This window comes from Castor canadensis, chromosome 5, assembly GCF_047511655.1.
Source record: "Castor canadensis chromosome 5, mCasCan1.hap1v2, whole genome shotgun sequence".
NCBI lineage: Eukaryota > Metazoa > Chordata > Mammalia > Rodentia > Castoridae > Castor > Castor canadensis.
This window is the reverse complement of record NC_133390.1, coordinates 28,975,581-29,003,448: the sequence shown is the minus strand read 5'-3', so window position 1 is coordinate 29,003,448 and position 27,868 is coordinate 28,975,581. Positions and strand designations below refer to the sequence as shown.

The following is a 27,868-nucleotide window of genomic DNA, read 5'->3' as shown; positions in this document are numbered from 1 at the left end:
ATAAACTTAAACTCTTGGTTTACCAACATTCCAGTTAGATAAATGAGTCAAAATAAAGACTTCTGTTCCCTGTTTTAGAATCCAGTCCTCTTGATATTGTCCTCAATGACCTCATTTGTCTCTTTTTCTTTTTTTTTTTCATTTATTCATATGTGCATACAATGTTTGGGTCATTTCTCCCCCCTTCCCCCCACCCCCTGTGTTATGTGTTCTAACTGCATTTTTCTCTCAGCTCCTGTTATAAGGATAAGGCATAAAAGGCTTTGTGATTTTCCAAAGGCAGCCAGATCCAGAGGTCTGAACTTCATAGAGAGAAGCCTGTGCATACTTTATAGAAATAACCCAGGACGTTTTAACTTTAAAAGCATTTGATTCTCTCTGTTGAAATCAACACCTGCCCTTTTGATCAGTGTGCAGGTTCTAAAGAGATTCAGCTACAGTGAAAACAAGTTGTTACCTGTGTTCAATAGAGAGTAAAATTGTAAGCCCCAAATTATAGACCTACAAGTGGTCTTCCAACAAGACTGTTTTTATGCCCAGAAAGTGAAGGGGTTTTTTTGTTTTGTTTTGTTTGGGTGGTACTGGGGTGTTTTTTGAGCTCAGAGCTTCATGTTTGCTAGGCAGGCGATCTACCACTTAAGCCACACCTCCAGCCCTTTTGCTCTGGTTATTTTGGAGATAGGGTCTCACTTTTCACACCTGGGATCCTGATCCATGATCTGATCCTCCTACTTACACAGGCATGCACCACCATCCCTAGTTATTTCTCTTGAGATGGGGTCTTGTAAATGTTTTTGCCAGGGCTAATTTCAGCCTTCTAAGTAGCTAGAGTTGTAGGTGTGATCCATTGTGCCTGGCTCCATGTTGATTTTTAACAGGTGGCATTCTGTTGGCAGGGACCACAGAGCATTGCTCACAGGGCATATTTGGAATTACTGTCTGGTTACTGGTTTCTTAAATATAACTTGGAAAGGTTTATCTTCCTTGAGCTATTCAGTACTTTAATCCTCTGGTTTCCAGTTCCCCAAACTGTTCCCAGCTTCCCCCTTTTCTCCACTCAAACTAATTGCCTTCAGTGACACCCTTACAAGCAATCTTTTTTGTTTGCTTAGGGTTTTGTGTGTGTGTGTGTGTGTGTGTGTGTGTGTGTGTGTGTGTGTTGTGTGTGTGTGTGGCAGGGTCTCACTATGTACCCCAGGCTGGCCTTGAACCTGCCATTCTCTTCCCTCAGCCTCCCTAGTGCTGAAATTGCAGATGTACACCACCATGCCTAGCTACTCTTTATTCTTGTGTCTTTTTTTGACATGTTGAATAAACCCAATCATTCCTTTTGTTCCTCTATTCCCAGGTTTGTAAACAGATTAGGGAAGACAACCTCATACTTTAGCTCACTGGCTATGCTACATATTTATGGTTTCCAGCCTCCACTGGACCTTAACCTTTAGACTTTTTCAGATATGACTGCCAGTGTGAATGAGTGAATGAGTGCAGTATTTACTGAGTACCTATAGCATGACAGGTTCTGGGCCGAGCATTTTATGTTCAATATCTAAGTTAGTACTTGTAATGCCTCCTGAGATAGAAATAAGGCTGAGGAAACTGAGGCCAAGAAATAAGAAGTATAGCAACTTGTATGAATTCACAGAGCTAGCAGAAATACCAGCTGAGCCTCAACCTCTGATCTCTCCCACGCCCAAAGACTCACTTTCAACCAAGTCTTCAATCAGCTCCTCCCTCTATACAAATAAAACACTGCAAAGTGTAGGGCATGCAGAGGCTGGCAAAGGACTCTTAAAGCATATATTGAAAAGTAGGTATTTATTTAAATTATGTCCACCTAACAGAGAAACTGTATTTAACAAAATCATTTCTGACTTTTGAAGCTAATACATATTTGCCTTAGAACATTTTGAAAAATACATAAATGTAAAGAAAATAAAAATCATTCATAATTTCACTGCTCAACTACTAGGGAAGTAGGGATTGGGAGGACTGGGGTTTGAGGTCAGCAGGCAAAAAGTTAGTGAGGCCTCATCTCAACCAACAATCTTGGTATGATGCATATTTGTAACCCCAGCTACATGGGAGGCATAGTTAAGAGAATTAGTGGCTGGCCCAGTATCATGAGGCTGGTCCTGGGCTAAAACTAGAGACCTTTTCTGAAAAAATAACTAAAGCAAAAGGGGCTCAGGACATGGCTTAAGTAGTAGAGAGGTTGCCTAGCAAACTCAAAACCCTAAGTTCAAAAGCCAATACTTTCCCACAAAAATAAAAAGAAGGATAATATCTTTCAAAGCACTAACAGTAGAGCTAGCCTACATGTTGCTCACAAGGCAGATTGGAGGGGATAATCATAATGAAATCTTTATGCAGTATTTACTCATGTCCTTGTTGCTTTAGTTACCTTACTTATTACATGAGTAAGTCATATGATCTTCACAGTAGCCTTAGAAGACAGCAATGTTATTAATTCTGTTTTATAATTGAGAAAGTGAGCTCCAAGTCGTTATCTGCTGGTGAAGAATGGAGTCAGAACTTAAGCCCACAGTCTTTCTTAGCTTATCTTAATCACTCTGTAGGAGTTCTTGTCCAATGCAGTATTCACATAGAAACAAGCACAATGAAACACTCAGGAAACATGGGTGAGACTGTAGAGCTTCATGTTGGTATCTTACAAATATAGTTGAATTCAAAAACATAGGCAGAAATCCTTATACACTGTTGGTGAGAATGCAAATTAGTACAACCACTAATGGAAGGCAATTTGGAGATTCCTCAAAATGCTAAAGATAGACCTGTCATATGATACAGTGATACTGATCCAGTGATACTGCTCTTTGACATATACCCAAAGGAACATAAGACAGGATACAATAGAGATACCTGTATACTGATGTTCATTGCAGCGCTATTCACAATAACCAAGCTTTGGAAACAAGCCAGATGGCCTACAACTGACAAATGGATCAAGAAAATGTGGCATATAAACAATGGAGTTTTACTTAGCCATAAGGAATAATGACATGTGATTTGAAGACAAATGGATATAATTGGAAAGCATCATGTTAAGTGAAGTAAGCCAGGCTCAGAAAGACAAAGGACACATGTTTTCTCTCACGCATGAAAGATAGATTCAAAAGATAAACATATACACAAAAACAAGCATGATCTTATACAAACTCAGATGTAGAACATGTTTGTAATAGTGGAACTACTCTATGGAACTTGGGGAAAGAGGGAAATGAAAAGAGGATTATAGAGCATCAGTGATATCATAAATCATAAGAGCTGTGAAGGTAGAGGATATAAGGATACATATTGAAAGCGTTGGAAAATGGGGGGTGGGAGGTAAAAGGGTAATTGAGAGTAATGGAAGGGGTTAGATGGACCAAAATGAAGTGTATCCACAGTGGGCATACATTGAGAAATCCCTTTGAACCTCAATTTAACTATTAATAATGAAAGGACTGTGAAATAGATACAGTGTGTGGGGGGGGATCCTAGTGGGAGGGAGAGGGTGAATGAAGGAGATTAAGGTGAGGGTATGGTTGATGGACTTCATATACTTACATGAAATAGAACAAAGAAACCTGTTGAAATTTCTTTAAGTGGGGCAGGGAGGGAGTTGAGGGGGAGAGACGATGAGGGTGATCCAACCAATGTACAATATGGGTGTAATCAGAAATGTCATTATGTATCCCCTACCCCTGTATAATGAATATATTGCAATAAAAGAAACAAAAATAGGGGGAAGGAGTTTTATATGACTGAAATAAGGAGATGATTGAAGTCTGATTCCATGAATCACATAGTTTATTGCAAAAGAGATTTTCCCCAGTTAGTTTCACAGAGCTTAACCGGGGAAGTGACAAAGAGAAGGAACTTCACAGGGAATAAATTTAATAGATGAGGTACACTAAGCACAGAGTGATTGTTTGAGTTCCAATATTATCAGTCTAGTTGCTCCACTGAGATGGAAGCAGGCCTCCGTGGAAAGTAAGACCCAATTTAAGTTGCAGGCATATCTTTATGTAAGCAATTCTCACATGCAGCAGAGGTCTTTGATGATATGAGATGATACACAGGCATCTGAAAGTCCCTGTCAGTGTTGGCCAGTCAGGCTTCAGAGGTTTGTGAAAGGTGTGCTGGGTGTGGCCCTGCCATGGCCTGAGCTCTCAGTCCTTAGAGAAAATGCTGACAGTGCAGCCTTGGCACAGACATTTGGAGAAGCAGCTGACAGAATGCAGCCTGCCATGGCCCAAGCTCTCAGGTTGTCTGTCAGGCTCTTGAGTCTGTATATATTTTGAAGTCCAGTAGTTGAGGTAATTCACAAAGAGAGCTGATGAACATGATGCCCTATTCCTGAACAGAGAAGGGATACACTCCTGAGTTCTTAGCATAGCAAAGCTATATCATATGACTAGGTAGAAAACTGTGTAAATATCTGGAATCATTTCAAACCTACGTGACAGGAGAGAATCATATCACAATGATGCTATAGCAAAGTATCATTTGCATAAATTGTACAAACACATAAAGTATCACTAGATTTCTTTTCAAGGAGAGACTGTCAATAAATGTACAGGAATTGGATTGTAAAGTTATTAATTAGTTGACTTACACTGAGATAAAATGGATTAGACAATAAAAAGGTGGGAAAAAATAAACAAAATAAAAATTAAAATGCCTTTCACAAAATGATAATTATGGGATCCCATGGACTGAATAGTATTATTAACTCAAATTTGTGTATCAGAATCAGTGAGAACAATGAAAATAGCATAGACTCAATGTCCTGCCCTCTATGAAAACACAACCTACAATCATCTTAGAGAATGAATTCTGGGGCTGAGTGTGGAAGTGCATGCCTACCACCCCAGACACCCAGGAGATGGAGATAGGAAGGTCATGACCATCACTTTTCCAAATTTCTACTTAATTAACTTTGGAATCTGTGCCACCCCCCCACTCATCAAGGAGCACATACTTCTGCAGAACTGAGTAGCTAAAGGAATCTTTCTGCTTCCCTTTGCAGGAAGAAGCCTTTCCTGAGGGGACTGGTTCCCAGAGGAGGAAGACAAATATTGTTTTTGGAAATTGAACTATTTTTAGGTTTTCTTTTTTGTTACACAAGTTCAACATTTCTTCTTTCCTTGTAATTGTATTTGAAAAAGCAAGGGCCACCTCTACAAGAAGATCTTGTCTTTCTCAAGTGGATTTCAAACAGTGCATAGTTTGACAGTACAGACCAAGAGAGGGATGCTCAGGGTTAGCCTGCTCAGCGAGAATGAGATGTTCCCACATAGGATGTGGGTTTCTGAAAAGTTTTGGAAAGAAATCGAACAAAGGTTCTCAGCCCTGAACTGCGTTCTTGATTCCTCACAAGCATATTTATTTCAAGTTAAATCTACAGCTTAATCTTTGCATAAGGCCAGACAAACATGGTCTGAAGAAAAAAACAGCATCTTATGTTGGATTCCATTGGGTATCATTAATTCTCACGTACAAGTTGTCAGTTCTCACAGGCATCCTCTCTGGACTCCTTTCTCCAGGAAATGGATGTTCTCTTAATGTCTTAGTATTCACTAAAAATCAAAAACCATCCCTTAATCATCACATTCCTTTTTATATATCCTGTGTCACCTTTATTTTCTTGCTAATTCTGGTTACTATGAAGTTGTCATTTATTATCTTGTTTTATAATTATATGAAGATTATCTTTATTTAATGCTATGGTTTTCTAATACTCAGGGTAGTATATATTTCATAAATATTTAGCATTAAGACCATTGCAATAAATTTGCTTCCTCAAAATTCTACTGATACTTGTCTTTAACAATTGTCTGTGGCAGACATTATAGCATTCTGTTTGAAAACATATACATGGCATCCCAGGGAAGAGTGAACTTTGTTCCTGTGTCTTAAAAGGACCAGGGATTTTCTAACAGAACAACCTAGGACATGGAAAAATTGAGAACTATGGAGTTCGGTGCAAACTCCTGCCTGGCAAGGCGAGGATTCTACATCTGCTTTAGTTAACAGTACTACAGAACTAGTATAAAAGGGCTATTTTGAACCAGTGTCTTGTACAGAAATGACAAATGAAACAAATGATATTTTTGTTAGTCAAATGGCTCCTAACACAACCGAAAGGTGCTTTTCTCTGGCTGCTGCCTTAGCCCAGATTCCTGGCCACGTCCCTCTCCTTCCCCACCTCCCTGGCGTTTTTCTCTCCCCACCTCTCCCTCCCAGGGCACCACGGGCTCCACCCTCGCCCCGCCCCGGCCAGCGGACCAGGAAGGGCCAAGCTGAGGGCCGCTAGCTACAGCTGCCTCCGGCCCCCACCTTTCCGAGGGTCCCCTGCAGAGAGGCGGCAGCCACAGCCGCTGTCCCCGGGCCGCCCGGCGCCGCTCACGCCATGCCCCCCGGCCTGCCCAGGAGGGGCGCCAGCAGCCACTACGACCCGGTCCCGGGGGTGCCTGAGCCACAGGTAACGCTGACCATCCCGGGGAGAGGAGGGACGGGGAAGGGGGACGACAAGGAGAGCCCCTCCTGGGAGCCTGGATTGGGCGATGTCACACGGGCCACACAGAAACGGACACGAACAATCACCAAACCCTGCAATCACGGCCAGTGTCCGATGGCGGCGGGAGGGAGAAAGAGGCATCTTTGAAGCCAGAAGCAACTCCCCCATAAATAGAAGCAAGCATTTGAGAGAATGGATGCACTTGTCTTTGCTCAAGGGATAGAAGTTGGGGTGGGGTCCTACAGCCAGTGGGATCCCAAGAGGATTAGGGATCAATATTGTGTTAACTCAGATGCGCATTGGGACGCTGAGGTCAGGAACAATGAAGAAACTGCAGAGCTTTGCTCTGCTCCATAGTGACGGATTCTTTTTTTTTTTTTTTCACAATAGTAGTCATGTGCTAAAAAAGAACCCTTCTGTGGTTGTGAGTTAGGAGCCATTCCTCTAATAAAAATAGCATTTGTTTCACTTATCATCACTAGGCAGGACATGGATATACAAATAGCCTTTTACAGAAGTAGTTCTGTAGTCCTAACAAAGAAACAAAAGGAAACAAAGGGAAGAGAATGGAAAGAAAAGAATATAAAAGGAAAAGAAGAGATTTCAGTTTGGGGGGACCTTGGTCTAATCCTGGCCTTTGTTAGTAACTCCAAGTGCCAAATAAATATGGCAGCTATTCTAACAGCATATAAAATGAAAATGATTTTAAAAGCAACCTAAATTAAATGTGAAGTACTTTTTTAAAGTTTGTGAGACAGAGGGGTTTAGAATAGGTGCCTTTAAAGTGTGAAGAAGCTCTGTCAGGACAATACATCTTTTTTACTGTGCAGTAGCCATGACAGGCTCAGTCAGTCAAGCTGCTTTAATGTATGTCATTAGCAGAACCTTAAAGGTAACCAAAGACAGTATATTGCATATTTGGATAATGGGAAATTGTAAAACTCAAACAATTTCCTCACTGAAAATTCCAGTGGACTCTCCCTCCAGGATTAGAATAATGTTTATTTCCTTGACTGTTACCCAATTTTGATAGTGTTTATAGATCAAAAATTCACTTGGACAAGATTCAAATATTTATTTTCCATGTATTCTCTATTTGTTATTTCTATGATGCTAAATTTTAAAAACCTGATGGCTTCAAAGTATATTGAAAACCTTGTATGATTATATTTCATGGTTGAGACTTTATTTTTGTTAGAATAGATCTCAGGTTACATATCTACCCAACCTATAAGAACATGTCTTTCTGACTGGGTTTCTAGGGCTGGCATGATGACCTATGTATAAAATGATGTTAAATATTTTTATTGGTAGTGATTAGCATCTATCCATTCATTTATTCATCCAAAGCATATTATTATGATATATCTCTGTATCTCAGATAAAACAGGAAATACAGCAATGAATTCAATATAGATTCTAAACTTCAGAGACACAAAGTGTAACAGGAAAGAAGCACCTGTCAGGAAATGATGAAATAGTTGGGTAAGGTGAAGGTACATTCAGTAAGTTCAGATCTCAGTGAGCACACAGATCCCCCAAGATCAGTAAGTATGCTGAGATCTGTTTGGTAGCACAGAACCATTGTCTGAGCTTTGGAGGCTATAGTGGGAGGAGAATAATATCCAAAACAGTAAATAGATGGTGAATAGAATTAAGACACAGAGCTAGGAGAGGTGAGCCAGAAGAAAGTGGGAAGAGAAAAGGCCTCTCTTAAGTAGTAGAAAATAGCGAGTGACAGGGAGAGAGGGTTGAGGACGTGGAGTAATGACTGGAAGATTGAGTGAACTAACTTAATTAGATCTAGTCTCTTATACTCCTTAGACTTTGAACAGATTTCTTAAAGTTTGTGCCGTAGTTTCCTGGTCCGCAAAGTAGGGAGGACAAAAATGATTCTACTTAATGTTATATTTAATGAGATAAGGTATTTCGTATGGGATCTGGAATAGAGTAAGTGATTAAAAGCATCAGCTGTTTGGATTTCTGTGTTTTTCTTTCCCTATGCCATATGTCTACTTTCTTGCAACTTTCTCCACTCTTTCCAGAATTCTCTACAACACCTTCAAAAGAAATTGTGGTGATCAGATATTAAAGTAATCAGTTACAAAAGCCATGTCTCCGTGGAGCCACATCTGGAGTTTGAACCCAAGGAAGATTAAAACCAACATATTTCATTAAGTCCTAGAATCCTGACAGTCTCAGTACTTTGTGTTAGGCAGCTTTCTGTGACTATAACAAATACTTGAGAGAAATCAACTTAAAGGAGGAAAGTTTTATTTTGGCTACAGTTTTGTAGTTTTAAACTATAAATAATTAGCCCTGTTGCTTTGAGTCTGTGGTGACACAGTGAATCATGGAAGGAGGATGTGAAGGAGAAACATATTTACTTCATGACTAGCTGTTAAGAAAGAAAGAAGGAGAAGCTGGGGTCTGATTATCACCTTCAGCAGTATAGAAAATACTTTGGTAAGGTGAGTCATTAGAGTATCCCATAAGATGTCCCATTAAGCCCTAATTACTAAAGGTTTCCACTACCTCACAATAGCACCAAGCTGGGGACTAAGTTTGTTACATTGGTGGTAGAAGCATATTCAAGAACCAAGCTATAGCATACTTCTTGCTCCTCTACCAAGTTCCATTCAAGTGAAAATTACCCTTAAGTCAACAATTTTTTAATAAGTTAAGTCATGCTTGTGGGATACCTACTACAAACACCATAGTAGGTAAGTACAATAAACAAAAAAATGACTTTGAAGATAAAAGCCCGTAGCCAGCTTAGGGAGACAAAGGAAATGTGGCACTCATTTCTTCAATTAGATCTTCAGATTGATGTGCTGTCAGAGAGAGAAGAGATAGATTAGAAGGAATGAGAAGTATTTAATGGACAAGATAAAAGATGCTCTGCAAATTGTCATATTCTACTTTTTCTGTATAGAAGTTGCTATGCAGTAATATATAAAGAATAAACTCAATGACCCTAATATAAAGTCATTAATTAGTTTTTAAACTGAGAAGTTATTTATACATTCTTGGTGTTTGATAAGGATTCATTACCTTCACCAGATATTTTACTTGTTGGCTATTCCTTCTGGGAGGTAAAATACACTTAGACTTTATTGTCATAAATTCAATATAAGATGTCTAATGAACATCTAATGGGGATATATTTACAAGAGGAGTCAAAGGGCTACCTAGAAGATACTTCTACCTGGAAGACTGTCAGGAAATGTTAAATCATATGCTGAGTACTTAGTCCACTAAAGAAACCATCTGTGGTACCTTCACAAGACTCAGATGCTTAAAACATTAGCAAGTTTATTTAGCTGGTGATTTTCTGGGACAGTGAGGTTGGGTCATGGTTTGCATCAATGTGGTTAATATCTGCTGTGCTTTGTTTGCAACTGTAATCAGCTGGCAAGTTGTCCAGTTACTGGATGATTTAGGACCACCTTGCTTATATACCTAAAAGTTTCCAAGCTACTGCACAGGTGGCCAACTGTGAGTGCTGAGTTTCTCCTACACATGGTTTCTCATCATCCAGCAGGCTAGCTTGGGCTTGGTCACCTGGTGCACTCATGGTCCCAAGCAGAGCAAAAGTAGGAGTGGTAAGATTTTGGAGACTTAGAACTAGAGCACTTTAAATGTTACTCCATTGGCTTTTCATGCCCAAGACATGACCCAATGCCTGAAAAATTCAAGGAAAGGGAAACAGTTTCTACTTCTTGATGAAAAAGGCTACAAAGAGCCATTTTGCAATCTGCCACAGTAGTGTCATGTTTTGGATAGAAATAATATGCTTTCATAGATGACAAATGATAATACTGGCAACTCCTTATTAAGCTAGAATGTATGTCATACAATATGTACTCTAGGTTAACTAGAAAATTTTCAGAACATTTCCCAATAATTTGTGCACTGTTTTCCAAATAATATGTTTGTTGATGATGATGACAATATCAAACCAAGTTCAGATAGTTGAGTGACTGACTGCCCCCAATGCTGTAATAAACATTTTATATTCATCATTGTATTTTTTACTTGCAAAACTTCGAGACGCTTATCACTTTGATAAATTATATATAAGTGAAATGATTTATAATTTGCTTTAATAGAAAAGATTTAAAGTTGAATATCATGCTTTCTCTTCTACATTCAGAAAACTGTGCTGCATAGGATTGGACTTTTGTTTCACTCATTTCTTCTTGCTTCAGAATTTTAAAAATATGGTAAATACTTTATAAATTGAAGTATGAAGTCAGAACTGGGTTAGAGAGGAACAATGCAACAGTTGTTACATGTGGGACAATTTCTTAGATTCAAAAACAACATGGTGATTGATCAGTTTTATTTCTTAAAATACAGATTGATGCTAACTCTAAGAATGTAAAATGATATTGTTACTTTCTAAATATCTATTCTTTTAGTTGAAATTACCAAATGACTAGGAAGAATTTTATAGAAATATTATAGCCCTTCAAAATAATATATAATTGTGATAATTATATAACTATACTGGTAATTTCAAACCTATGTGATTAAACACTATATAGAAGTTGAGCAAATACCTCTTATAGTCTTTTTCCACTCTTCAGAAAAATGACAAAACTATCTTTAACAATTAAAATTATATATATGTATGTATGTATAAGGTAAATTATGTAGTGTAATTTATGATTATTGTATATATATATATATATATGTATATATATACCATGTATATAATACCTATTGTGTACATGTATGTATATACATGTTCATATACACACATACATATGATATATATACATATATATGGAGAGAGAGGGAAACAGGTATCTTAGAAATGATCTTCCTTTCCACCATGATTTATTGCTAAGTAAATGGTCATAATGTTGGGAGAAATCTTACAATACTTCTAATTCAAACATCTAATGATATCTTTACTTAAATCTTTTCCTTAAGTATATGGAATAAATATATCTTTAACTTGAACATAAATTACATTTTCATCTACTGACAAAGATACAGGTGAAGCATCCCTAATACAAAAATCTGAAATCAGAAGTCTATGAAATTCAAAATATTTGTGCAGAAAATTGACCCCACAAGTGGAAAACTTTGCACTTGATCTTATGTAATGTGTTACACTCAAAATGCAGACATGCAAGTGATATGGTATAAAATTATGCGTATGACCACTAACAACATGTGTTGGCAAGGATGTGGGGAAAAAGGAACCCTAATCCACTGCTGGTGGGAATGCAAACTGGTGCAACCACTCTGGAAAAACTTTTGGAGACTCCTTAAAGATCTAAACATAGACCTGCCATATGATCCACCAATCCCACTCCTGGGGATATACCCAAAGGAATGCAACACAGGTTACTCCAGAGGCATCTGCACACCCATGTTTATTGCAGCATTATTCACAATAGAAAAGTTATGGAAACAACCAAGATGCCCCACTACTGATGAATAGATCAAGAAAATGTGGTACTTGTGCACAATGGAATTTTACTCAGCCATGAAGAAGAATGAAATTTTATCATTTGCAGGTAAATGGATAGAACTGGAGAGCATCATTTTGAGTGAGGTCAGCCAGGCTCAGAAGACCAAAAATCATATGTTCTCCCTCATATGCGGACTGTAGATCTAGGACTAATGCAGCAATGTGGTTGGACTTGGATCACATGACAAGGGGAGAGCACATATGGGAGATATAAGAATAGGTAGAAAACTCAAAACATGAAAGCGTTTCATGTCCCCACTCCAGAGGAACTAATACAGAAACCTTAAAACGACAGAAGTTATCATGAGCAGGGGATCAGGAACCAAAACTCCCTGTATAGCTATCCTTATCTCAACTTGGTCTTTCCTGTTGTTGCATGTACTCTCTCTTCAACAAAATTAGAGATAAGGGCAAAATAATTTCTTCCTGGTAGTGAGGGGGTGGGGGGGGAAAGGGAGGGAGAGGGGGAAAGGGAGGGGACGGGGGAAGGGGGGGAGAAATGACCCAAACATTGTATGCACAGATGAATAAAAGAAAATTTAAAAAAAGATCCGTTAGCATTGAATCAGCATGGGTCGTAACACATGGGTACATGAAAGCAATAGTAGGAATCTCTCTGTATAGCTATCCTTAACTCAACTAGCAAAAATGCTTTGTCTTTCTTATTATGCTTATGTCATTTCTTCAACAAAGTTAGTGATAAGGGCAGAATAGGACATGCCTGGAACTGAGGAGGAGAGGGGGGAAGGGGGGGAGAAATGACCCAATCAATGTATGCACATGTGAATAAATGAAAAAAAATTTTAATTATGTGTATGAAGTACATATGAAACATAAATAGATTTCATGTTTAAACATGGGTCCCATCCCCAAGATACTTCATTATGACTGTGTAAATATATAAAGTCCAAAAAATCTGAAGAAACACAAATCCTCTGCTCCCAGGCATTTCAAATAAGGATATCCAACCTGTATTTCAAATGTAAATTTAAAGGCATTATTAATTGCATTCATTACTTGTTATGTTTTTCTTTTTAGAAATGCAGCCCAGAGAAAAGTGCTTCATTCTTCAGTAAAGTGACATATTCCTGGTTTAACAGGTAGGAATCAGTAATTTTTTATAGCATACTGCGCTGAAAAAGAGTCCAAGGGAAATGGCACCTGTTATTCCTTTAATCAAATATGAGTGATTTTAGAAAGTGACATTGTAAAGATACTTCTCATATCACTTGTTACTCAGAAATCACAGATAATAACATAATAAGTCATCCCATAGATAATAATAATAATACTTCCAGTATGACCATCTGGTGATAGGATTTATAGTCCATTAGCACTTGGAAAGGATGAGAAAAGGAACTTCTCCTTTATATTAAATATGTACCACTCATTTTATGCATGCTATCTCATGTAATCTCTCACAAATACCTAAAAGGCAGGCGTTTATAGTTGAAAAAATCTGATGCTCAAGAAGAAGAAGAACTTAGGAGCAAATATGTATCACAGGCCAGTTTCTTTTGAGTCCATGTTTAATACATTTTTTGGAGGGGGTATGTATCGTGCTCTTCACTAGAATGCTGTCATTCATATCATTTATACTTACATATGATACTATTAAAACTCATACACATAAATGCACAGAGAAATCTCCTTTTAAGACATATATTCTACTCATGGAATCATTCATCTGCAATGTCTGAGGGTTCAGAAATCCTTTAGGAGACACCAGTGTAATCTCTAACTTAACACAGGAACTAAATCATATTAAATGAGAAGAACTGACTTTTTCTTAATTTATAAATTGAGAAACTTGCTTTATAACAGAAAATTCTTGATAATTAAGTTTGTCTTCTTAGGTTTATGACCCTTGTTCTATAATCAGTAGAAACAAAATTGCTCCATTTGTTCTACATATATGTCCTTGATATTAAATAAATCCTTTATTTATTTAAACTAATGACTTAGTTTCTGCCTTATAAGAATTCCTAGTAAGGTTGAAAAGATTAAACCCCAGAATGGTAGCACACCCTTGCAATCCAAGCACTGATTAGGCTGAGGCAGGACCATTAGTCCTAGGTCAGCTGGTGCTGCATTTTTATTTTCTCAAAGAAAATGAAAAGAATTAGGAAGATTAAAAAGTAGACCATCAATTATCAAAAAAGACAAAGGGCAATGTAAACATGATTGAAAAACACAAATTTTTAGGATTATCTTCTAACCAAGTTTGCATAACTAGAGAATATTTCACAAGTACTAATGGCTTAACTTAAGATTTAAAGATGTGTAGGAGTGAATCAAGTGGAAGTTCAAGTTGAGCAAATGCCATGTACAAACCACAGAAATGAGAAAGCACTGACCTTGCTTACTGAAAGACAGTGTAGGACTGGCTAGAGATTAACTTGGAGGAAGAGAAAATAAAGATTTCTTTAAGAAGTTCTGAAGGCACAAAAGGGCACTGAATAATTATGATTTATAATTATAAACAGAAGAGCGATTTGATCATACCTGCATTCCAGATTATCACTTTCGCAACTGTGTAGACATGGTAAATAGGAGATGGAAATGGATATCAGAAGAATTATTCCAGTCTCTTTCAAAGCCTAAGGATTTATGGCTCATGAGAACTGTGATGACAAAGGTACTGAAGAGGAAGGTACTATTTAGAAGAGCTATTTAGGAAAGCAATGACTCAATGAAGAAATTGAGGAGCTGGAAAAAAATGTAGGTTGCATGTCAGTTTCTAGTTCAGATAGCTGTGAGGTTCAGGCCTGGTGAAAAATTATAGGTTCTGTTAGGGAAAGTTTCAATCTGAGATGCCTGTAAAGCACCACAGGAATAGGTATTTGACTATGTGGTTCTCAGGCATGGGGATAAACTCTTGCCCTACAGGTAAAGTTTTTGAGTATGGATTTGAGAGTCATTGATTATAGGTCAGTAGTTGACCTAAGTGTGAATGGGATTGTCCAGAAAGCAAGGCCATTGAGTAAGAGGAACAAATGGAACAATAGGAATGCTCAGTGTTTAAATGACAGAGGCAAGGATAGTCTGTAAAGGAAACAAAATAAAGGTGTTCAAAATGAAAGACAAATATCCAAGGAAAGAGTGACTGACAACTAAGGAGAGTGAAACTATCAACAAACAAGGCAACTAAGGACTCAGAGTATAGTTCAGTGATAAGGCACATACTTGGAAGGAAGGAAGGAAGAAAGGAAGGCAAGGAGAGAGAGAAAAAAGTAGAAAGAGGAAGGGAGGGAGGGAAGGAGGGAAAGAGGAAGGGAAGAAAGGGAAGAACAAACAAACAAAAAACCCTGAGAGAAATAAAGTAATCAACAGAGTTAAATATTGAAAAAGAGATAAAATAAAATAAGTACTGTATATTCATTGTTAAATACTTAAAACTATTTTTAAATTTTTTACTAAAGCAGTTTAAGTATAAGATGTATATATTTGTGAGCAAATTCTTGGGAAATTGAATTATAAGAATTCCAAATTAGACAAATCTATTAATCACTTAAAGGGAATGACAGACATTTAACACCAATGCACAACACTAAAGTACAGACTAGAAAAAAGGAAAGGTAAAACAGAAATTATATAAATGTGTGTTATTTATAGTTAATTATTTTTCATTTTTCAAATTTATATACACATGTAATGTTCTCCAAACCTGCATTCTATTTCATCTGTGAATTGAAAGAGTATTTACTGTAGCTTTAGAAAATTTCAGTGTCATTTTAATATCATAGAATTTAACACAAATTAATTTTAAGTAAATGTAATTTATAAATGTTGATCATCAAATTGTAAAATTTTATACATACATATTTTATATTGTAAATACCATTTTAGGAGTTCTAAAAGTAAGAAGCTGAAATTAAATTTAATAAGCAACAGAAAATATAACAAATTAAAATATATAACTTAATATCTTGAAATCCATGTGTTAAGTCAAGCAAGCAACCAATAAACTTTAATTGTTGATTCTCATATTTGTTTCCTGTTTTTAAGTTTAATATCTCAGAACTAATTGGAAATATTTTCATTGCATGATGCTATCTGGAACTGTCATTGGCATGAGTCTAATTTGATTGCTCATCTGTGGTTAAACAATTGCAACTTTTAAAAAACTGTTGTTTAGGAGAATGTCCCTTTGAAAACAATGATTAGTTATATTCAAAGGTCTATTTTTGTAGTTACAGAATAAAGTAAGAAATTATTAGGTCAACTTCACCTGCTCATTATTATATGACTAACTCAGTTAAAATATGCTCAGATGATATACGAGTTAGGAAGTGATAGGCTTGTGACGTTTAATTCCTTAGGCAGTAGCTTTCTAGACCATTTTGATGATCAAATAATTACTAAGCCTTTATTAGAAAATATAATCCATCATCAGTGTTTAATGTTCATGGACAGAGAATAATCCTCTTGATACACATGGAAAAATCTAGTCAGTGTTTTCTGTGGATCACAATTGGGTCATTACTTTTATACACTAGCAAATATATCTTACTGTTTTCTCACATATTAATAAAATGTGTGCATTAACTGCCTTTGTCCCTTTCTGATTTTTGGGCAGATTGACTTCATTCCTTTCTGCATTTCAAGAAATATTTTGAAAGATAATTAAGATCAATATGATTAATAATGCTACTATATAATCACACTTTTCAAGTACTCAACTATTATTCATCTACAAAAGTTGCAGTTACCTCATCTCTCCAGCTAAATGCAACCTTTTATTATTAAATATGCTCAAAATTCTCTCTAAAATGACAAAATTAAAAATGGAGCACAGGTATTACATTTCAAGATACTGTGTGCCTTTTTCTTAAGTTAACATTGCTTTATTTTACATAGGAAAAACTGTGACCTGTCTCTGGAATTCTTTCACAGGTGTTTAACCACCTATAAAAATGAGAAATTAATTCTGCCTGCTTTAGAGAATTGTGTAATGGAAGTGTCTGTTGAAAAGAAACATTATTTTAAAAAATTGAGGTGTGGGTAGGAAGCTCAGTACTTTAACAATAGAATCTACAAGCTGATGGGAACGGGTGCATACTGCATGTCCCTCGTTGAGAATGTCAGTCATTGGTCCCAGTTTCTTCCGTAAAACTAGTGCAACATCCAAAGTAAAGAAATACCAATTCTTCACTTCTTATTTCCCCAACTGCTAGGTGGGCAGGTTGGACAGCCCATGTGATTAATTAGAGTATTTAAGTGTCCCAGAGAGAGAGCAAAAGATGTGGAAGGAGCAGACACCTGGGAAAGGGAAGTTAAGGTAGTTAAATAACAGAGTCCTAAGAATCACATCATTTCAGCTGAAGTGTCACTTCTAGATGTTGCATTATTTGGAGAGTCAGCATGAAAGCCAGAGGCCACTTATCCCTGAACCAAATCCGCTGAGTTTTGTACAGTTCTGTCTCAAAATCCTGAGGCAGTAATCTTATTAAAAATTCTTTTGTGAAAAATCAATTCAATCATATTTTGAAAATGAGTATTTATTTTATACAATGGAATAGAATGGCTTCATATGACATGAAAGGAGTTTATTGCTTAATATGCTTTTAAAAGTGCACTGCAGGAAAATGTCCAGCATATTTGAGCCAACAGAAACAGGATGACTAAAGGTCCATTGTTGTTACAGTTACGCCTTTTTGTTAAATATGAATAAATATGAATGTTATTATGTAATATAATAGAAGTAAAATTGAATCCACTAGGGACTCTGGTTGTCACAGGGTTTACATCCATCCCAGGTTCAATTAGTTCAGATTATTGAGTAACAATGACAATGAGACATTCCCAGTTTGGTGTAATAGAGTACTTTGTTATGGTCTCTTGGGCTAATGTGCTTTACAGTGGTTAGAGAGTCAGAAGGCCTGGGCTTAAATAATTTAATTTAGTTAATTAAATTTAATTTCTTATTGAACAAGTCCTGTCACCAAGCTAGAGTATACCTGACCTCTGTATTTTAGGAATGTGTTTGGGTTTATCTAACAGAATAACCAAATAACAACAGCTAAAACCAATAGGATGTCAAGCCTATCTATGTGTAAACATAATGAAATTTTGGTCTTAATGAGTTAACATATTGCACCTCATTTGTGGTGGTGCTGGTGTAAATGACATAAAAGTAGAGCTCTTATGATATGCACAACACCTCATACTTGTTAATGAAAATCTAACAGTTACTGCTTTTGTATTTACTGGGCTATACTTTTCATCACTATATTAGAATGTGTTCCTTCTCTTTATAAAAAAGTTTACCATAAAAACAGAATGCTGTGACAAGCCACATATGTGTCATGTTTACCATATATCTTGATTGTATTAAGAGGCCATGTCAAGTGATTGACTTGCAGCACCTAGGTTCATGTAATTATACTCTCTGATGTTTGCACAAAAACAAAAGTGCCTAATAATGCCTCTGTGTTTCTCAGAACATGTTCCTATCATTAACAATACTCAGTTGTATTTATTTCCTTATATCATGGGGGAAGGGGTTTAAATTAGACTACTTCAGAAATGTGCTAAGAGGCCAAGATTTTTTTCTATTTTCTGTTCTTTTCATTTGGCATTTCACACATGTGGCAAAGATAGCAAGATGCCTCAAACCCAGAAAATTATAAAGAAAGGGCATTTACTTCCTATAGCTCTGGAATCTGAGAAGTTCAAAAGCATGGTCCTTGCTCTAGTGAAATCTTTCATGCTGAACTGTTCATGGCTAAGGCAAATGAACACACACGAGACAACCAGAGGAAATTGGTGAATTTATCCTTTTTATCATAATCCCACTCAACATATAACTTACCAACTCCTACATAATGGCATTAATCCATTCAAGAGGGCAGAGCCCTCATCATCTAACCACTTTTTAAAGGCCACATCTCTTAATACTGTTACAATGGCAATGAATTTTAACATGAGGTTGGAAGTGACATTTAAACCATAATAATGGCTTCAATATCTCAGTGCATCATGTCTTCAGAAAGATGTACAAGGAGGAAGGGAAAGGAAAGTGAGGCAAGATATTTCTCCTCTTAACGTATTATTATACTTTCTTTTGAAATATAAGTTTTCACAGCATTTTTTGTTTACATATCATTAGTCATAGCTGAATCTTATTATTAATCTGAAGAAATGGTAATGAGATTACTATGACTGGTTCAGCCCAATCATGATTCATAACTCAGCTGCTTAAATATAAGCTTATTAAATATCAAATTCCTACTAGCAGGAGGATGATAGTGTGGAGGGATGGCTATGGGTAAGTGCAATTCTTTGTTTTCCACAAAACCTTTTGTGGCATAACTGGAGCATATGTCTTAATTTGTCTCCTAATTTAAATCCATTGTTCTTGCACAAGTATTTACAGTGCACCCCGGAATGGAGGAGGAGGAAACACTAATATGCTGGCAAAAGTTAGCATCTTTCTTAAAGCATCCAAAATAGCACTGTTACAAGTGGTTAATATTTTATTGTTCAGATTAAGTCACGTGGACAAGGTCAAAGATTATGGGGGGAGAGTTAAAAACAAATACTCCACATGTATTTTGTCTATCTATAAAGTCAAATGGCCAAAGGTATTTAAAGTCTCAATTGAACAGTAGAAACTTGCATGTACAAGAGTAGATTCATTTTTCCTCTGATACAAGTAAATGTGGGTGCTTGGGTGGCTGTATGAATAACTTACTGTAAAAGTTTGTTATGTAAGTTTTGGTAAGGGAGGTAGGGTTTGTCAGTAGTGCATTTCCTAAGTGTGAGATGAGTAAATGAAGTCAATGTCTCACTGAGTAATTGACTATCTGAACAGCCTTTTAAAAAACTACAAATGAGTATTGCACATTATTGAACTCTGGGATAAAGTAATAGGATTTTTCAAACACAACATAGTCATTGTATCCTGATCGATAAAATAATTTATGAAGTAATGAAATAAAATAAAATAAATTTTAAAATTTGATATTGATTTTGCTGAAATGTTTACCTTACTCTTTTATTTTTAGAGTAATTGTTTTAGGTTATAAGAAACCTTTGGAAAGAGAAGATCTTTTTGAGCTAAATGAAAGTGATTCCCCCTACATTGTGTGTCCCATCTTTGAAAAACAGTGGAGGAAGGAGATTTTAAGGAATCAAGAGAGGCAAAAAATGCAGGTAATTATTAAATTATATTAAATCTTAAAATCATCAACTACTACTTAAAGCATTTTCCAGGTATGAAGTATTGTCACTAGTAATAAAGGAAATCTCTATATATTATTTGAAATGATGCCATTTGCATGAGCATAATTTTTTGTTATCACAACCTATTTCTATGCTCAAATTATCCAGAATCTCTTCTCCTTAACATTTAGATTTCGTGGATAAAATCTTTGGCTTCTCTGTCATTATTGCAAAGATGGCTTCTGTATTTCAGAGCATATGGCAACCAAAGCCAAAGTTTATGGTAGCAAATATAATATATGATCCTTGTTGTGATACACACACACACACACATTTACACACCAATCCTTTTCAGAGGTCTCAAAAACAAAATACAATTTTTGAATATATAGAGTATTTATATTAATGAAATAATCTTAGCATTCACAAAAGTGACAAAACATAACTACTGCTGTTACTCTTTGAGTCATGTGATATTGTCTAAGTAACACAAAGTAGCCTGGATACAGATCATGTCGTATTTTTAAGTTTAACTGAATTTACTTTTTTCTTGTTGCTTTATAATATTTGGAGAATATTGCTAATTTTCTGGTGAGCTTATAGCTATATTTCATTTTTACTCGTTTTAGTGTTGCCCAATTTTCTCATAATTTTGATTTTCTTTAAATATGCAGGCATCTTCCCATCAAGGGGCTCACACCAGGAAGCCATCTCTACTGTATGCCTTGTGGAACACTTTTAAATCTGTCCTGATTCAAGTTGCTGTATTCAAAGTGTTTGCTGATGTTTTGTCCTTCACTAGCCCACTCATAATGAAGTAAGTTGAGAGCTTATCATTTTTCTTCATCACAGGCAAATAATAAACAAATATTACACTATAAAAGTTCTCAAAAAGAGTAGGAAAGTTTCTTTTGGAAAGTTTTATTTGAGATATGGACATTCTATTCTGTGATTTGAGTGTGGGTTATGATATTATAATCAGTGGTTATGGAAGTCAATCATGTACTAAATCCTGAATTCTAAAATTCTTTGTGTTAATTGTCTTAAATGAAGGTTATGCAGAGAACAGAAATAACAGTATATTTATAGATTCATAGGAGAGGAACTTATTATAAGAATTGGTTCATGTATTTATGAAGACCCAGAAGTCCTACAATTTTCCATCTATGAGCTGGAGACCCAGGAAATCCAGGGAGATAATAATTTAGTCCAAGTCCAAAGACCTGAGAATCTGGAGCTATGTAATATCCAAGGGCAGGAGATGGAGGTCTCAGTTCCTGAAAAGCCCTTTCTTCCTCTTTTGTCCTATTTGGGTCCTCAACTGATTGGATGACACAAAATGTCTTCCAACCCTTATTCTGCCTTCTAATTAAGATGCTAGTCTCTTCTAGGAGCTCTCACAGAAATGTTTGAACCACCACCTGGATATCCCTTTACCTAACCAAGTTGATACATAAAAGTTGCCATAACATTATCTCATTTAATCTTTACAGCAATCAGAAAAGAAGTAGAAAGTATTACTGCATCCATAATTGCAATGTAGAAACAGGAAGAGATTTAACTAATTTGCCAAGTCCACAAAGCTAAAAAGTACCAGAATAATGGTTGAAATCCTGGAAAATTTGCTTGAATGTGTGTTTATAAAATGAAGTGATGGGTGTTTTCACTGTTTCTTAGCTGTGTTTACTTGGGAATTGAATTTTATCAGCCAAGGTAATTTTATATATATATATATATATATATATAAATATATATATATATTTATATATGTATATATATGTATATATATATATTTATATATGTATATATATATACATATAGCTATGGAATAATTATAGATATAGCTATAGAATAATATATATATGCGTGTGTGTGTATTCATGTGTGTGCATGTGTGTATGACTTGAAACATTTCTATATCTATCTGCAAGGATTTAAAAGCAATGAAACTTGAGCCCTTGACTGTGTGCTGCCTTTTCTTTACTTTTTTTCCATAATGAGGTTTGAACTAACGGTCTTGTGCTTGGTAGGCAAATCCTCACTACTTAAGCCATGCCCCAGCCCTTTTTGCTATAGTTATTTTCAAAATATGTTCTCACATTTTTTCCCAGGCAGGTCTGGACTCCAATCCTCCTATTTATGCCTTCTGTGTAGCTGGGATGATAGGTGACTGACACTATGCCTGATTTACTGTTTGAGATTGGGTCTCACCAATTTTTGCCTGGGCTAGCCTTGAACTCTGATCCTCCCAATTTTTACTTTTCCTAAATAGCTTAGATTAAAAGTGTGAGCCACCATGCCAGATCCTTTGTGTTCTTCCTTTTTTGAAGGAGCCTTTCTTCTGATCATGGTATAAAGAAAACACACACAAAAAAACCATTTTTATTAACCTGTCGTTATATTCTTAGTTTTAAAGTGTTTAATGTTTCCAAGTCATTAGAGATTACATTAGAAATCTCTTCTCATCTAACTTACGAAAATATAAATCATGTGTAACCTGAACCCTAAATAATATCTAAAAATATATTCATCCAACATTTATTGAGCACTGCTACTGTAGAGATCAAGCAAAAATTAAAACAAAGTCCTGCTCTAACATTTAAGGGGAGGGTTAAGTAATAAACAATATTCAGAGTTAATCAGTTCTTACTTAGGAAAAAAGTAACAAAGTAAAGCAAGGTTAAAAAGTAACAAAGTAAAGCAGGATTAGAAACTGCTATGTTATGAAAGGTGATTAGAGACGACGTCCGTGATAAGAAGACATATAAATAAAATCCAAAAGGAACTTAAAAAGATAGCCAAGATGATATCTTTTGCAATTCCAGGGAACAGGAAGGGCAGAAGTCATGAGCATACTTGATATTTTTTAGGCCCTAACAGAGGCAAGTAAGATTAGAGCAGAGAGGTTCAGAGGAAATATGGAAGATTAGAACCAGAAAGGTCTATGAATGAAAGAGATTTTGAAGGGCATTATGGTGTATAATGGAGGTATAGGCTGTCATTCCAAGTTAAAAGGAGGTTTTGGAAGATTTTGAGGGGAGAACAATATGACTAAACTTATTTTATAGGGCTTATCCTGCTTGATCTGTGTAGAATAAAGTGTAAAAGTGTAAGAAGGATCACCACTGGGATGTCTGTTGAGATAACCCAAGCAAAAGTCAATGATGGCTTCAACTAGGTTGTGGTGATGAAGGTGATAAAACTGGCCAGATTCTGGTTTTGGTTCAAAGATGGATTGAACAGAATATACTGATGGATATCAGAATATACTCTGTCTGTCTGTCTTGTGTGTGTGTGTGTGTGTGTGTGTGTGTGTGTACATCTCTATGTCAGTCTGTTTCCCTCTCTTTTTTTCATGGTCTCTCTGATTGGTTAGCATAAACATAGCTTTCTCAGGGTAGTTGATTTCTTCCATGGCAGTGGTATTTCTCCAATGTGAATATTCTAAGAAGCTCAGACATGTCTTTTTTATTGCATAAGGTCACTCTTATCATATTATTTTGTTCATGCAAATGCTTAGGTCAATTCAGATCCAAATGGAAAGAAATAAGGGGAATGAAATTCAGTTCATCAATGTGAGGGAAGGATTGCCCAGCCACTCTTGGTCATGCTGTTTCCCATTTGTCAGTGAATAAGGCTCAACAAACTCATTAGAGAATCACACTGTTGTCATCGTCTTCCCTAAAAAAGATAATTCAGTGTGTCTATGATTTCTACCTTCCCTGAATGTTTGTACTATTTAAGAGACCAAGAATGTCTGTAGGATAAAGAATGGCCTCCCTAATTTTGTGTCCACACCAGCATCACGTACTTGCTAAACAAGAATTTCATTATTGTACTAAAATGCTTCATCTGAATAGTTGGAGATAGGTACAGCAGTTCAAATGGAGATATATGTCTCCCTACCTAGACAACAGCTCCCCCAGGTAAAGGATCCTATGTTACTCAGTTCTTAGCTTCTTTTACAAAGCCTGACATATGGAACTCTAACACTTTTCCTTAATACAATACTGCATACAAAAGGTTCACACTTTTCCAAGAAACCATTATTCCCTGAGTAATTTAATATCTATAAAATTTCTACACTGAGAAACAATTGAGTGATCTGAAAGAATTTCATGAGTTTGTATAATCATAATTTAGGTCCAGTAGAGCTAAATTTATAAGAATATAAACATATTTTTTCTTTTGACGGGAAAAATTGCTAGAAGAAACTAACTTTAAGGATAAGCGCATCTTGTCATATTATGACTCATTTGTTTAATCATGCATATAAAATAATGCTGTCATTAATTTACTAATACAAGAGATACGATTCTTGTTGATTATTGTGCTTCACCTTTTCCCCACTTTATGTATTTTATTCAAATATCAAACAAAAAAAAGAATGTTCATTTTTGATGTAAATATAGTATTTTGGTCCTTATCATGCCTGGAATATAGATTGTTTTTAATATTTCCTAACTAATGCATGCAGAATTGCTGTGGCACCTGGTGATAGGGCTTTAGTTGTTTGATTTTTATGAGGAAGTACAAAGGTTAATGATGGATATATCCACAATAGAGAGACTTGTGCACATGTTTAGGAAATTTGACTCAGAGCCCAAGAAGGCCTTTTGTAAGCTACCTTTGCAAAAGTAGTTTAGTATTTCCAAAGGATGGCATCTGATAGAGATCAATTAAGAAATATAGAACTTGCTGTTGTTACTATGTTCACGCGAGATATGGAATAATATAATAGTATCATTGAAAATATATAATGCTCAGATAATTTTAGTAACTGGGTGTCTTAATAATAGTTTTACAGAAACTGATACATGTGTGTGTGTGTGTGTGTGTGTGTGTGTGTGTGATTCTGAAGTGTGGTTTTAAAATCATTTGGAGTACTTGGCATATAAAACAATTTGAGAAACACATCCACTAGCTGCCCGGGTTATTGATAAAATACATCAAAAAGCTTAGAAATATATTTTTATTTACCACTTTAAAGGCTTTCATAACTTCTAAATTATTTAGAGAGTGAGCTTTTAAATGTGGTATTTTTAAGAAAAATGAGATATAGTCTTACATACCACATGGTTTCCTCTGGTTATAATAACTTACACATTCACTCAAAGTGACCATTTACAATGACAGACCATTTTTACAACTCCAGAGTTCACAATGAGAAAGGTACAGTCATAGTATTTAATATATAAATATTGAATATATTAATATGTTACCTATAAAATATGAGCTACTTAAGCAAAACAAGAATTGTGAGCCTGAAAAATAAATGACAGACTAATTTATCATATTCCAGAGTGTATGCTCAAATTGTTTTCACCATTATGAACCATTTAAGTTGTTTTCAGTAACGTAGATGCAGTTTTAAAAAAGGTGGAACCATGTGAAAATGTTATTAACAATAAACATCAGGTACTCTGAATTTTACCTAAGTTTATAGGAGAGGGACAAACTATGACTATCCCCGTCTTTCTATACCTGAACTTTGATGCCAGTCATCACAACCATCCCGTCACCAAACCTGAGGAAATGAGAAGAGGTAAAGTGAGAGAGAATTATATACAGATAAGTCTAACAATAAAATATGTGATATAAATCAAGACTTTCCCAAAGCACCTGTGTGTTGTACCAAGAGACACCCCATTTATACTCTGATTTTCTTGTTTCCCTACTTTTTTGCAAAATGTACCATTTTTATTTATTTTTTTATTTTTTATTATTTTATTATTCATATGTGCATACAAGGCTTAGGTCATTTCTCCCCCCTACCCCTACCCCCTCCCTTACCACCCACTCCTCCCCCTCCCTCTCCCCCCACCCCCTCAATACCCAGCAGAGACTATTTTGCCCTTATTTCTAATTTGCAAAATGTATCATTTTGAAAAAAATGTTTTAAATGGCTCTCACTTTTCTGATAAAATCAGATCACAAGAGCTAATTATTTCATGAGACCAATACATGAAAACCAGAAAATAACCTCTCGACCACAAGCCTGAAGAAGTTTTTGTTGATTTAATTTATCACATAATGCTTGAGTTAATGAAAAAAAGAAAAGAAAGGAAGGGGGGATACCAAGTTGACCAAGTAGAGTGTGTGTGTGTGTGTGTGATACTTTAATAATACTTAACTCTTATACACTTTTAACTACTGCAGTGTTTCACGTTTCTTCCCTTGTCTCAATTTTTATGACATCCAGGCAAATGATCATCTTCTGTGAACACAGCTCAGATTTTGGTTGGCGCAGCTTTACTTATGCAGTGGTACTTTTTGTCGTAGTCATTTCCCAAACCCTAATCCTTCAACAATACCAACGTTTTAACACACTTACTTCAGCAAAAATTAAAACAGCTGTGGTTGGACTGATCTACAAAAAGGTAAAAAAAAAATCAAGGAATTTCCAATTTCTACATGGATTACTGTCATATATGCTTTAAAATAAGGGAACTGGAAAAATAGTGAACTATGTTGAAAATTTCTTAATGTGTCCTTGCTTATACATTTGTTTTTCTTTAAAAGAACATTGACTCAATTTTTGGATTTCCCTATAGGATCCTCTGCCTCTCCTTATAGTCCCTACAATTTCTACTCAACTCTAATCCATGAAATTAAATGATTTTTGTCGATTGTTAAGACACTCCTCAGAAAGTGAATGGAATTGAATGTTTTAGTGATTGTCTATATTTGTGTATGCATAAAATTTCTTTTTTTATACAGTCATTCTCATCCTACATAGCACCTTTTTCTTATTCCTCTACTCACCTTATTTTTTCATATAGCAAACTCATCTTACTCTGTATGGTAATTGTCTTCTTTCTATCATCCAAAGCCCTACTCTTCCCAAACTTGGCTGGTTCTTATTCCTGGTATAACTGTAAAGTTTAATTTTTGAAAGTTAATGTTTAAAAACACAAGTTTAATCACCACCTCTTTACTATAAAGAGCATTTTATTTACATCATAATTATAAACAGCTCAATTGTCAGCCAGTTATTCAGTCAGGTATGTTTTCTTCTTACTTTGTGTTCCCCGTAAATTGTGGGCTCTTCAAGTTTTGGAATAGAATGTACTTGCCAGTTGTATCCTTATCATCTAAGATACTGACCTTTACACATTTTTTGTAAATGTTGGAGATGATTCAGTAAATAAATTAATGAATCAGTCTCTGCCTTCAAAAAAATTGGAAGTGTTAGCATAAATAATAAATGTGTGAAATTATATGCAGCTTTTATAGATCAGACAAGCAGCAAGTCTACAAGGGTTCTAATTATAGTTAAGGAAGTTTTCAGATAAAGTCATGAAAGAGTTTTGAGGTAACTATAAATTTTGTGTAAATAGAGAGAAATATTATAATTTGCACTGAGCTGGGTATGAGGCATTATAGGCCAAATGGGGATATGGATTAATTTGGGGGACCCTGGAATGGTCTAGGATCAATTGGGTCAGTAAATGGTAATTGAACTTGTACAACTATGGAGCTCAGTACCAAATCAAGTTTAGAAAGACTGTCCCAGTCATGATTCTAGGGGCAGTATATGTTGAGGAATCCAAATATGAAGAAAAGATACAAAAAAGTCTAGGAATTATGGAATAGTATTTCATTCAGTGATTAAAACGTTAGAGTCTGGACATGGGTGTGGATGGAGCAAAAAAGGCTGAGTACAAAGGATTTTTAGAGCAATAGAA

At 35.8% G+C, this 27,868-nt stretch overlaps 1 protein-coding gene across 4 annotated transcripts in view; it reads left to right on the top strand.

Moving 5' to 3' along the window:
- Positions 1 to 6,282: 6,282 nt before the first annotated feature.
- The window catches only part of LOC109699252 (multidrug resistance-associated protein 1-like), a 96,438-nt gene continuing 74,852 nt past the window's right edge, over positions 6,283 to 27,868 (top strand). For 3 of the 4 annotated variants that reach the window (XR_012447905.1, XM_074072886.1, XM_020183880.2), the window contains exons 1-5: positions 6,283 to 6,490; positions 13,053 to 13,114; positions 20,024 to 20,171; positions 20,855 to 20,997; positions 26,383 to 26,560. Coding sequence is in view for 2 of the 4 variants with exons in the window: in XM_074072886.1 (XP_073928987.1) it covers positions 6,419 to 6,490; positions 13,053 to 13,114; positions 20,024 to 20,171; positions 20,855 to 20,997; positions 26,383 to 26,560 (603 nt within the window). In the remaining 2 variants the exon portion in view is untranslated. Of the gene's footprint in view, positions 6,491 to 13,052; positions 13,115 to 20,023; positions 20,172 to 20,854; positions 20,998 to 26,382; positions 26,561 to 27,868 lie in introns of those variants that run through there. The other variant, XM_074072887.1, reaches the window with a different exon arrangement.